Raw genomic sequence first — 12,853 nt, forward strand, 5'->3', positions numbered from 1 at the left:
CTTACTACTCTCCACTGTTAGAGAACTGAAATATTAAAAAAAAATCTGAGTAAAAAAAAAAACCCTGCTAAGAAAAACATCGGGTTACTGCCATCTAGTGGACAAAACAGGGACTGACATCATTTTTCTAACCAACGTGAAGAAATGAGCTTTAAAATAAGTGACAAATTAACTTCTTTCCACATTAAAAAAAAGATATAATCATGTATGTTTTTGTTGTTTATTTCCTTCTTCAAGTTACAAGGGAAGCACGTTTATTGATTTTTTAAAATTTTTTTTGCCATTTAAAAATCTGGGGATATTTTGGATCTGTATCCTGGACACATGGCTTAAAAGTTCAAAATAAAAACATTCAGACAAACTAAAGGCGTCAAACATGTGTTGCATTGATAAAAAAAAAAGAAAAGAAAAGAAACACAGCGAGGAATCCTGATGACATCCAAAGAGGCTGGACAGTGGTGCTCCTTTTTTTGTTTTGTTACTTTTGCATTTGAAGACATCATGTCCTAAGACTAACACCGACATGCAGTCTATTTGGTACAAAGGCTAACCAGAGGAGTTTAATGAGATCTGATTAAATCACCTTCAAACAACAAGGAACGGCTCTTTTTTACTGGCTCTGATGTTAAGACACTCCTGCTTTCCTGTCTCATCCCCAGCGCATTTAACAGCAACACCTTCGCCGCTCTGTCGCCCACAGATGCATAAAGCTCAGCTGCACTAAACCAAGACGTCTTAAAAGTTTTTATTTTAGAGTTTGACCTTTTAGGGGAACGTTAAATAAGTATATTTTTGGTCCCGATATTTTTGGAAAAACATGCAGCCGACAGCATGAAACAGTAAATGTGACCAATCTGAAACAAAGAGCGCTGCAATGGCACACACTTCCATGAGGGACAGGTGGGGCAACATCTCTTTGGAGGGGTTAATTCAGCAGATGAAGATGATTTAACGCTCCACATCTTTAACAGGAAAAGCATTTGGTTGTCATTATACAAGTATTAAACCATACATCATGATAGGATTCACCACCTGCAAAGAAACTAACTATCCCTACGCATGTCAGACACCTATGACAGTTCAACACAAGCAATAGGCAGAGTTAAGTTCAACAATAATCCCCACTGACCCTTGACTGTACTTCTGTGTCATGCCACAACACACAAAGATACTCAGAATGGCAAATACTTTCCTAAAACGGAGAGGAGAAGGAGGAAGAGGAGGAAAACGAGAAGAAGGCGGGTGCTAGAAAACAGAGGATATTGATTACAGAGCTCTCTCCCTGATTCCTGCTGAGCATCATCGGAGCAACACAACGCGTCAAAGGATGAGATTCATGCACACGCTGATGCGCTTAGAAAGTGTGTGATGTGTCTGCATCTTTCTGCAGTCCTGGAACTGAAACTGCAGCCTGTACACCGAAAACATGAGCCCACTGTGGCCTGCTGCTGCTTTTCAACCCTTTCGTAGCGGTGATTGTGATGATTGCAGCTCCTCGTAGGTGGCAGTGGGAAAAAAACGAGTTCTTATTTTTAAATCTCTCTTTCTGTTTTGGTCATCCAGCTCTGCCTTAACGAGGAAATGATGGCAAAAGTAAAAAGGTGGTAAAAAGGTGTTGACGAGTGCCGTCCTGTGTCAGTTTTATAGTGCAGCGTGAAAATCCCGTGTTGAGATCAGCTGAAATAAAGCAACACTTCATTCTGATCTCTCCGGATGATGAGGAAGAGCGCAGAGCTGATGGTGATGATTTCCTAAACATGACATAGTTGGGTTTTTTTTTTTTTTTTTCTCCCATACTGCAAAACCTTGTGTAGCAATAAAAATCCTTGTGTTACTGTAAAAAATTGTCCTGTTTGTTTAAATACGAATATAGTACCGAGTTTCTGCTCTTTAGGAAATGATAGTCCGTTGTGAGGTGAAGGACGGTTCTGCCTTCACTACAACTCCATATCCTGAGCCTCGTCCTCGGAAAAGTCCGACATTGAGCTCTCGGAGGAGGAGTCGCCTCCGCCCTCCTCCTGCTCCTTTAGAGCCTCCTCTGTGGCGTACTTCTGGATGTATTCTGGAAGAGACGAGCAGAGAAATGAGTCCAAGCTGACGTCCACAGCAGCTTCACGTCTATCAGACACAGAAAAGCCTCGTGCGCTTCAGGCGAGAGAACATTACGCTGCTGTGACCGAAAACATGAGCCCACTGTGGCCTGCTGCTGCTCAGTCACAGAAACTCTGCCTTGCAAAAACTTTCGTCCAAAACCTTCTGCTACTTTGTTTTGGTCCATTTTGGTGTCAAAATTTTACAAATAAAACTTTAAATAAAACTCATTTAGAGTTTTATCAACAAATGTTACATCACCTTTGTGGAAAGGCGACGTAAAAACGCATAATTTCCAGAATAGGACATTTGTTAACATTTTGAAAGAACTGCCATTTTATTTCTGTTTTTAGGTTTTAAGAACCATAAAACAAAAACAACAACAAAAAGGATTAATACATTTTCTTCAATGGGATGTTGATGTTTACACACAAATAACTGCTTAAACATAATGTTGACAAAAAATATTACTGATACTTTATTCCATACAAAAAAAAAATAGAACTGCTAAATCTGCATTTGTTATATCTATGTTAGAATATTTAAATGTGGTTCTGCACATTTCTAGCCCAATAATTAAAAGCCATTGTGGAAGGATCAGAAAGCCACTTGCTGCAGACGCCAAAACCAGCCAATAAAACACAATAAACTTTATTGTTGGAGCATTAGAAAATGTGGAAATATTCTAGAAATATGAATATGTCTGTAAAAGGATTTAACAGGCACAACAATACAAGTTACATCTACTCCAACAACAACTGCACAGACAAAGTGAGCGTCTGCATCCCAGTGATCCAGTCCACACCATTAAGTTAAAATCAGATCAGTAACTTTTGCTGTATGAAACCCAATGAAACTAAAATTTCAGACATATTCAATTTTAGTTTGATCAAAGGTGTCGTACCTTTGATCTTGTGTTTATAGTCCTCTGGCCGGTGCAGGTACATGGCGGCGGCGTCCCCGTTCAGAGGGTCGATGGGGTTGGGGTAGGCGAGCAGCTGAGGGAGAAAGGACTCAAAGATGTTGGTGAGGTCTGAGAAAAGAACGGAGAAACGTGTGAGAGCAGAATCAACGTCAGGCACCAGGAGTCTCTCAGTTGTAACTAGGTTATTCTGATTTTTTTATTAAAAACACAATCGGTTCCTTTTCTGAGCTCATTTCTGGATGGTTCCCCACTGACTTGGGAGAAATCCTCTTCCGTTTACTGGTATTTAAGGGAAATGTTGAAGTTTACTTTTAGCGCTGCTGTCTGTTATGCAACAAACCTGAGAAACTGGGGGGAAGGAGCAGACAGGAAGCTAACAGGTGACGCAGGATTTGCTGCACCTTCTTTATAGCAAACAGAGGCTTCCTCAGGGAACCAACCAGAAGGACGAATCTCATGTCGTTGGTGTCATTAGTGGTTCTCAGGTCGTACCCGACTCTCCAAGCTAACTACAAAATATTACCTTTCAACGACGAAGTTAAGACATAAAACATTGTTTTTATGTCGTCAGTCAATGTCCTGTGTTTGTGCATATAAAACTCAAACTTTTAATCCCTATAATATACTTTATTTATCAGGGCCAAAGCGCTCAGACGTATTGAAACGTTTTGAAGTTTTGAACAGATCCCTGGTTCGGCCATTACAAATAAACATGTGCGCTATAATAACTGTAAGATAATTTCACCAACATAAGATCTATGTAACTTTCACTTGACACAATGTAGAAACGCACAACAGTGCGCACACACACAGCAGCCAGTGTGATTATTAAAACAGCTTCTTCTGACTCTGCTTCTGTCCTGTCCTTGGATAACATCACAGAGCAGCTCCGGTGCAGACGTATTTAAACATCCAAAGATTAATTTTAGCGAACAAAAGTCAATCAAACTTTCAAAACTCACATTGTTTTCTTGTTTAAAGTACCTAAAGTCAATGGAACCAGTAAAACCTCTCCACAAAAAGTCCTTAACCCAGCTGAACGAGTCGACAGATCTCAACCTGTGGCTCTTCTTGCCTTTGCTTGCTGTGTTATTTTATTTAAAGTAATTTTTTACACAACAGTTAATTAGTTTGGAAATTAAGTATTTATGTAAGTTCTTGATATAAAGAAAAACAGAGAACTAGAGTGTCGACCTTCTGTTCATCTGTAACCATCTCAATGTGTGAATGAAGGAGAAATGGAGATCTGTTTCTTGAACATGAACTTAGATGTATGACGAAAACAAAACAAGCTCCACGCACAAATGGAAGACGTAAACAATCAACAGAAAAGTCTGCAGATTTTGATATTCATAAGTAAAAACCTAAAGAATCAAAATACTTTTCCAACTCAAAGTTCTGCTGCTCTGATCTTATTACAGGAAACAACGAGAACAATGAAACTGATCGGCAGGCATCGGCCGATTTCTGTGGCTGTTTCTGAACACAACATTGAACTCATCGAGTTTGTCTCGATTTTATTTAAGGAACACAGAAGAGCCCAACCGAATGGGAAACCCAGAGAAAAGTCTATGTAGCCACAACAGTCATCACCCCGTCATGCAGAAACTCCTACACACAATCTGCTCTTCCAGGTTAAACTGTTTAACAGAGGAGCCCAGTGAACTGTCTAAATCAAGCTAAAAGTTTATTATATTCTGTACTTTATCTCTATTGCAAAGAAATTTACTTGTTTAGCTTGTGATGCTGTAGCATATTTGTAGTTTCCAAGTTAAACTAACTTAAATAAACAGATATTTTACTATGCAACACTCTTGTGGAAACAGCAAGAAAAAAAATCAATAACTTTGCCCTCTTTACATTTTATCCTATAAGTAACTGATCTCCGATCATGATATTAAAAGACGACTCTAATTAAGTGCTACCATCAAAACGAACTGTGACACGTTTAATTAAACGCCGATATCTTTGCTTGCTCTGCAGATTTTTACTGTCTGCTGGCAGGAGTGTGTGTCCACACACTTGTGAGCGTACCTGACTCAGCGTGCGTCAGCATCGATGACACAATCTGAAGTTTGTGGCAAGCTAGCATTTGAAAGTTAACAAAATTAATGACATCGACAGTGAACACATACAATTACTACATGATGTGATCTTTTGAGGGGACAGGTGATCTCATTGGCCCTCACTGAGTAATGTCAGGGAAACCGATGGACCGTCCCCCTAGCGGGTTATGAACTGACTCACGGTCAACGCTGGACGTTTTGTGCCAGACTTTTTTGACTAAAACTACAAAGACACCAGACAGCCAAGGGACAAAATGACCTAAACCCAAACATGTCTTCCTCACTTGTTCAAGACTTTCTAATCTATCAGCTCTGAATGCTTGACCTGAATACAAGCAGTAGTTATCACTGCAGTGTAAGCTGATTAAACAGAGACACAGTGTAAAGCTCTACAGCAGAGGTCCAGTTTGAGCGCATCACTCTATCTGCGTGGGTCGTTTTCAGGCCGTGACCGTTAGTTTAGCTAAGTTTGGATCTTCAGCTGACGCCCCTGTGACCTACCGTAGAGGGCCGTCCATGTCTGGTTGATTACATCTAAACACACGGTTCCTGACCTGAGAAACACACACAGCAGCAGCGTAAGTGATGAAAACTGAAAAGATTGATTTTATGCTCAAGCATCTGTCGCAACAAGTAGAAGCTAGCTCAACTTACGCTTCATCGATATTGGGATGAAAGATTTTGTTCATAAAACCTGAAAAAAAGAAGATTTTATTAAGATTCAAACAATCGCTCATTTATTCTCTCATTTTGTGTTTCCATCATATTATGATTTGATCATGACAAAATAAGAACTATCTGGCCTACTTGTCACTAAAACACCATTTTACAGAAGTAAAACATATCCGTACCTATTGACGGTGATTTGAATGGATATTTATCTGGCAGGTCCACCCGAACCTTCCACACGCCTCCTTCATACGGTGCTAAAACATTAAAATCAAACAAGTGTTCATTTTCAATAATTATGCATTGCAAAACAATTCACACCCGTTAAACTTTTTCACCTTTTGTTTTATTCAAACCAGAAACGTTTAAGTGTGGGATTATGGTATTTCATGCCGACCAACACATACATGTGCATAATTATGAAACGCAAAGAAAACAACGCCGGACTGAGAGAAAGGAGAGGATTAATTAGTGAAGCAGCCTAGATGAACGTGCTAACTCCAGAGGAGCTGCAGAGGTAAAAAAATAAAAAAAGGTCAACTATTCGTCAACCATAGGGGAGGGAAATTTGGTCAGACTAGATGGAGTTGGACACTGTTAAAGATTTATGATTAGGACGGAGGTTCGTCTTCCAAAACACGCAGCTAGATCTGCAATAGAACAGCTAGAAGCAAAAGAATAAAAAAACTTTCAGTCGTTTATATTCCGTTTAATGTGTTAGAACGGCCTAGTTGAAGTTCAGAGATTTGTTGAATTGGCCTAACACAGAAAAATACATAGAAATTTAAAGTTTTAATGTAACAAAATGTGAAAAAGTGGTGTGAATTTTATTTTTTTTTGCGAGGCACAAATGCTTACATAAAGTCTAAAAATGTGAAAGCTTACTAGGCTTTATGCACATCTGGTAAAATACTGTGGTATGCTGCTGAAGACAAACAATATAGACTCTTACTTCCAGGTGGTCCGTGGAACTTGACCACAAACTCATTCAGTCCACTCAGGATAGTGACCTCGTGTTTACTCTCAATGCTGATTCCTGGTTAAAGGAAAACACGCCTCCAACATCTTACAGTGATCAAGAACCTCAGGAGGAAAGTTAAAACCCCAACAAAGCGGTTTCATAACCGTCTTCCTTCTAGCCCCTCCATGGCCTTGGCTGGGCAGAAGTCAAACGCTGGGTCAGTTCCATCAGCTGCAACAATGAAATCAATAATTCAGAAGCCTCGATCAGATAAACTCAATCAGCAAACATAAACCTCAACAATAAAACAATCACATGGTAGACGTTTAAGACAAAAAATCGTCAACTGCACAGTGAAAGCAAAAACACAAAGACGAAATAATGAGTCATTTTATTCGACGAAAACATCAAACCTTCTGGATGGTTTATAGTCACAGGATGTGGTGATGGCAAGAAACATGAGGGTGAGTCAGCTGTCGAACAACAACACAGTGAGGTGGAAGTATTTAATCTCAACGGCTGCTCGACTCTGAAGTAAGCCTTTCACCTCATTTCATCACTGTCAGGAAACTATCAGTCGTTTATATTCCAACAGTCTAATTGGGACGGCGCAGGCATGGCAGCTACAGTCGTTCAGCTGCTGGAGAGCAAACAACTCAAACTTCATAGCAGCATAAAAAAACATAATGACAAAGGTTTAAATACATTTGCCACGCCAAAAATGGCAGCAACCCACAGACAGGAAGACTAAATGTGATGTAAGGAAACGGATCCTATAAATAAAACTTGATAGAGATGTACAACTTGTGCTCTTCGCCCCTGAGGGTTTCCCGTAGAAACTCAGGCAGAGCTCTTTCAGTTGTAGATACACAAGAGAAAACCTGCTTGGCTGAAAGTTCACACTGCTCTTTAAATCAGCACTTTAGCTCATACAATAATCTACTAAGTATAACGACACGTGTCTGTTTCATCAATTATCCCATTTGAAAGAAACAAATCAATCAAGCAGGTAAAAGGTCGTAGTTTTCCATCTGCCTTCTTTTGTGTTTTTGTTTCTGTCAAGTGTGGGAGTGACGATGTCTAAAATCCATCGGATACTGAGAGAAAGATTCCCCTTCAGCTAAAAACTTACATTGCTACATTTTACTAATATTACTTTTATGCATTAATTCTTTTTTTATTGAAGCTTGCATTAGCACAGATTATTTGTTTTCCTACCAAGTACTTCAAGTAGCCTTGTGATGCAGAAATAAACCTGCCTTGCCTGCAAGATGTTAAAAAAAAAAAACATAGGTGTTCCTCTCTGTATATGTAATAAAAAATCCTTTATTACCACTTACTTAAAATAAAAATAATAAAAGGAAAAAAGAAGAAGAGGCCTGTCTGGCTGTGCAATTTGAAACAGATTCTGATTTTTCTTTTCACAGAAACAAGCAGCAGCTTCTTTGAAAATGGTAGTAGTTTAAAAAATATATAAATCTCTAATATATCAAAACCTCAAAACAAAGTGCATCAAAGAACTCAAATTGTTTGAGATCTAATGATTACTTTTATGGATGTGGTGAAAAAATATATTTCAGTCTGTTAAGGGAAGTTTAGCAGAATTGATCTGTAGTGGACTACTTGTTGCATCTTTAATTAAGGTAAAAAAAAAAAAAAAGAAATATCTGTAAGATACCTTTCAAAATACCATCTAAGTTTTGAGTAGTTTGTAGACAATTTTCTTAAATTATAAATTGTCTAAGCAGTTACAAAATATTCTTATGGATGGTAAAAATCAAGTGAAGCTATCCAAACTAGCAGAAAATAACATAGTGGTGATACTACTAGTAAAAATCTCAATATTAGCTGAAATAAATTCACATTTTCCTCCTTTTGTGTCCTTCCAATACTCTATATTAGTCAGGTGTGAAGCAAGACACCAACATGCTAATTACCAATATCACGGTACTTTAAATATTTAATATTTTAGTCAACAATAACTGCACTCCAAACAGTCCTGTGTGATCTTACATCTTTGACATTTATGATATATTGTTACTAAATGTGGAAGATGGCTGGAAATCGGTGTAGAAACAATTTTAAAATAAAAAGTAACGTTTTATTCCAACTAAAAAAAATTGTCTTTTAAAACGTCCAATTTCTAAGTTATCATTTGTACATGAAAAAAATAACAACATTTCTATTTCCTAAACTTTTTCTTCCCCCTAAAATGAATGTTTCAGCTTCATTTGCAAATCAACCGATTTCCATCGATCCACCGGACTGGTCATCATCTAGAGTTTCAAACAAAATCTTGCTAAGCGCACTCATTCTGCCGAGTGTGTGCAGCTCCGTCCCGTCTCTGCCCTGGACGGATGCTCCCAGCCCTCCCGCATGATGCGCCCCTACCGCTTGTTGTTCCCCATCAGCTGTGCGCCGAAGGCCCGTCCCCTACCGGGTTCCGGATGGTAACAAGCTGGCCAATCAGAGAGCAGCATGAAGCTGCAGGACAAAAACAAAACAATTCAGCACACGCTTTCGCCAAACCTTTAAAGGAGGAAAAAATTAACTTCAGCTGATCCCCCAGAATACGTGTTAGAATAAAAAAATAAATAAATCTAAATACTCAACAGTTTATTTACAAAACATGATTATAAAAGCCCCAGGGGGGAGGGGGAGATACAAATATTCATATATTTATGAAAACGACAGTCGTGCTCTTTTTTTTTTTTTACCCATTTTTATACATACTTAAAATAAAACTTTGAAGAATTTGTTTTCCTTCACTTAATTATTTAAGGTAAACACGCCAACGCTCACTTATTTACAATAAGAATTTCTGCTTTGTTTTTAATTAAAATCCACCATATGAATCCAATCACTTTTTATGTTTGAAAAAAGACAAATTTCTGAAGCACAAATCATTTGTTTCGAAAAGTCAATGCAGGCCCTGCAGCTGCGTAAAGATTTTAATCTAAATCGACTCTTCATCGAGTTTGATTGTTCTCCTCTTACGGTAGCGCAGCTACAGCTAACTGCTGCGACGTAAACGCTACAAAAAATGACGATTTAACACCCGTGTCTTTTCAAAGAAGTGTCTCTAAAATGTAGAAAATCACTCGCTCGTAATTTATAACGTGTTGTCAGTTAGTGAGAGCGAAAAAATGTTAGTTAAAATGTTAACTTGACGCTTTAAAGCTGAGGCTAACAATGCTGAAGTTAGCGTGCGATTCGATCTTCCGAGTCAGCAACACAGTAAAGGGCCATTTCACAGTTTTTAAGGAGACTGAACTACTTTTGATCTGATTCAAAATCCAAAATATTTAAAATGATGGAATCCTGTCTGAATAATTTTATACAATCTATGGATTCAGTGGAGGCCAGCTTCTGACTGATGGATATTTTGTTTTTTGTAAAACAAATTTAAAAAACTACAGGTAAGGGTTTTTTTTTTTGCATGAACAGCACCTCTGATGGGTCCTGCTTCAAAAACACAGTTTTAAAACAAGTCAAACCTTGACTGAATTATTCTACACTGTCAAAATATTCTTTAAAACATAGTGTATGGACTGTTTTATGACATTAGTCTAACATTTCCCTTACATGTGTTTGAAAACAGACATTTTTAAACAAGTAAAACCTGTGAATAGCACATTTGTCCTTTAAAACACAGTTTGGGATTTATGAAAGCTCTATTCTGTAAGCGAAAACAAAAGGGGATTGTTTAAACCTTTTCCCATTTCAATATTTTAGTTTGAAATGAGACAGTCATAGAATGGGTCCAGCTTGAAAGAAAAAACATTTCTACAAGTCCAACTAGGTCTGAAAAGTTTAACTATACCTATATGTACTGTAAAACACATCTTGTGATTTGCAAATCCTTTCTTCCATTTATAAAAACACAAATACAGGTAGAAATAAGAGTGTAAAGCCCCGAGTTTATATATAATAACCTGTTATCAAAGTAGAACAAATTAGTTCAACTTAGACTGTTCTAAGTAATTTAGATTTTGAGCCATATCTGATTAAAGTGAATCCAGGTTTCCTAAAACCAGTGACATACAGTAGCTCTTTACTGAATTAGAAGCTACAAATCGGATGCCAACTTCAGCGCTGTAAGCTAACAGAGTTAACAGCCATCGTTGTATTGCGACAGTTTCCGTTGCTAATTCACTGTGGAAACAAGCAGAACGACCACAGCTAACATACCAACAACACATATGGCACTGTTTCAACTATTATTGCTCTAAATTAACAGCTTATTCGCCTTCCGTGGTAGTTAGCTCATGTTAGACACAGACCCTCGCCAGGAACGTCAAAGTAAAACACTTAAAAAACAGAACACATAGCTGCCACCCCGAGCAAACAAATGTAAATAATCACCACAAAGCTGCTGACAATTGTCACCAAGAGACGCGTCGGCTTCATTTGACCATATTCGGTTGAAAAGGATACAGTTTCACCACGTCGGTGTCCATTCGCCTCTTGCCCGGACTTGGAGACGACATTTTTTGTGTACCTCAAAGAAGAGATCTATAAATACTGCTGCGGCTCCTGGACTACCTTAACCTTTCAGCTTGACAGCACCTACAAGGCCACCGGGCTGGTATCAGCAGCCTGCCCGCAGCGTCCACGAACAGGATCCTAGCTGCAACATTTTTCTTTTTCCTCCTCCCTGGCCAGCTCTACCTAGTTGTGTCCTGTCCTGAAGACTCTGCCAGCGACATCAACCTCCAGCGGCCGAACCAAGCAGAGGAGGGGCTCCGGCACAGAAATACACCCAGGGAGCGCACACACCCTTTCGGCGAACTGCTGATCAACTACCGAAACAACACTGCTGACTTTTCTGAAGAGATCGGAAGCGATACCTGAGATTAAAAGTCGCTTTTCTTTATTTTTTTTTATTGACAGGTGGCTCAAGCCGAGGCTCAAACACGAAGTGCGTGCTGTTCTAGAAAACCTAGATCTGTGCTCAAACTGCCTCATTGTGAGCTGTGAATAAGCACATTACACACAAGTTGTGTCACGTGAACGACAGGAATCATAAACACGATTAGATATTGAATAATTCAGGTGGATCTGAATAAATTGGAAGATAATTGAAGTTAATTTAGTTTGTTTTTTTTAAATTCAGTTTAAAAAGTGAACGTCCAATAGACTTTCAAGAACTCATTTCTGATTATTTTAATAATTATGGCTTAAAGTCAATAAAAATACCAATGGGAGTTATTTTAAATACAGAAATATTTTTGTACAGTCTCTACAATCATAGGAAAGACTGCTGACTCCATAGAAGTACAAACTGTTACCAACACCAACCGCCATGGCGGCTGCTAAAGAAGCTGACTGGTTCTCAGAGTGCTCTGTTCAAACGTAATGGAAAGTTCAGTGGAAGAAAAAACTGACTGGAAAAGAAGGTGTAATGGCAAATCACAGAGTCTGGGGCGGGGGAAGCATAATAGCTCATAATCCTGGTTGGTTGAGGCCAGGGGAGATTCTAGGATCTGACTTTTAGGGGTGCTTAGCCCCCAGCAGGGCTAAGACCCGTGAGAAGATATTCGTTGGTGCGGTTTTCTAAAAAAAATCTAACTGCTTACTTACATACATTCACAAACAAAATTAAGAAACATGTCAGTAATTCATAGAATAAAAGAACAATGTTCATTTTACTCAAACATTTACTTATAAAGAGTAAAATCAGAGAAACTTAATTTTTTCCAGCGGTGTATAAACTCAGTTTGAAACAGAATCTCTAGACCACATCATACCTGCAAACATCTGCTAACATTAATGAGACACAAGCAGCTGTGGAGCGACACAGTCCTAGTGTGGTCTGCTGCCCCGGAAATTAAAATAAAATCTTCTCAAAACTATGCATTTCTAGTCATTTGAAGAACATTTTACTAAAACCAGTTTATTATCAAGGTAGAAGTTCAGGTAAATGACTCGTGAAAATGAGTCATTAACCTGAACTTTATTATATATATACTGTATATACTGTATATACACTGTATATATATATGTATATATATATATATATATATATATATATATATATATATATATTATATACTTAGAAATTGTACATTTTCCAAACTCCAGTCCTGACTCTTATGGAGAGTGAAGAATGCCAAATGACAAAAAGTAAATTATGAAATA

The 12,853-nt window shown here is 38.3% G+C and overlaps 1 protein-coding gene across 1 annotated transcript; it reads right to left on the bottom strand.

The window, feature by feature from the left end:
- Positions 1-204: 204 nt before the first annotated feature.
- On the bottom strand, positions 205-11,652 carry LOC114159799 (ubiquitin-conjugating enzyme E2 H-like). The gene is made up of 7 exons (XM_028041982.1): positions 11,150-11,652; positions 6,704-6,780; positions 5,934-6,008; positions 5,737-5,776; positions 5,584-5,636; positions 2,996-3,124; positions 205-2,062 (listed from the first exon to the last, which is right to left on the bottom strand). Exons 1-7 carry the CDS (start codon positions 11,200-11,202, stop codon positions 1,938-1,940), a joined length of 552 nt encoding a protein of 183 aa, XP_027897783.1. The 5' UTR covers positions 11,203-11,652; the 3' UTR covers positions 205-1,937.
- Positions 11,653-12,853: the final 1,201 nt, after the last annotated feature.

Source organism: Xiphophorus couchianus, chromosome 2 (genome assembly GCF_001444195.1).
Source record: "Xiphophorus couchianus chromosome 2, X_couchianus-1.0, whole genome shotgun sequence".
Lineage (NCBI taxonomy): Eukaryota > Metazoa > Chordata > Actinopteri > Cyprinodontiformes > Poeciliidae > Xiphophorus > Xiphophorus couchianus.

Excerpts from the sequence above, each read along its gene's own strand:
- LOC114159799 (XM_028041982.1), bottom strand. The coding sequence starts at position 11,202 with ATGTCGTCTCCAAGTCCGGGCAAGAGGCGAATGGACACCGACGTGGTG. Across the intron at positions 3,125-5,583 it reads GACATGGACGGCCCTCTACG|ACCTCACCAACATCTTTGAG; the intron begins GTAGGTCACAGG and ends TTCTTTTCTCAG. Across the intron at positions 2,063-2,995 it reads CTATAAACACAAGATCAAAG|AATACATCCAGAAGTACGCC; the intron begins GTACGACACCTT and ends CGTCTCTTCCAG.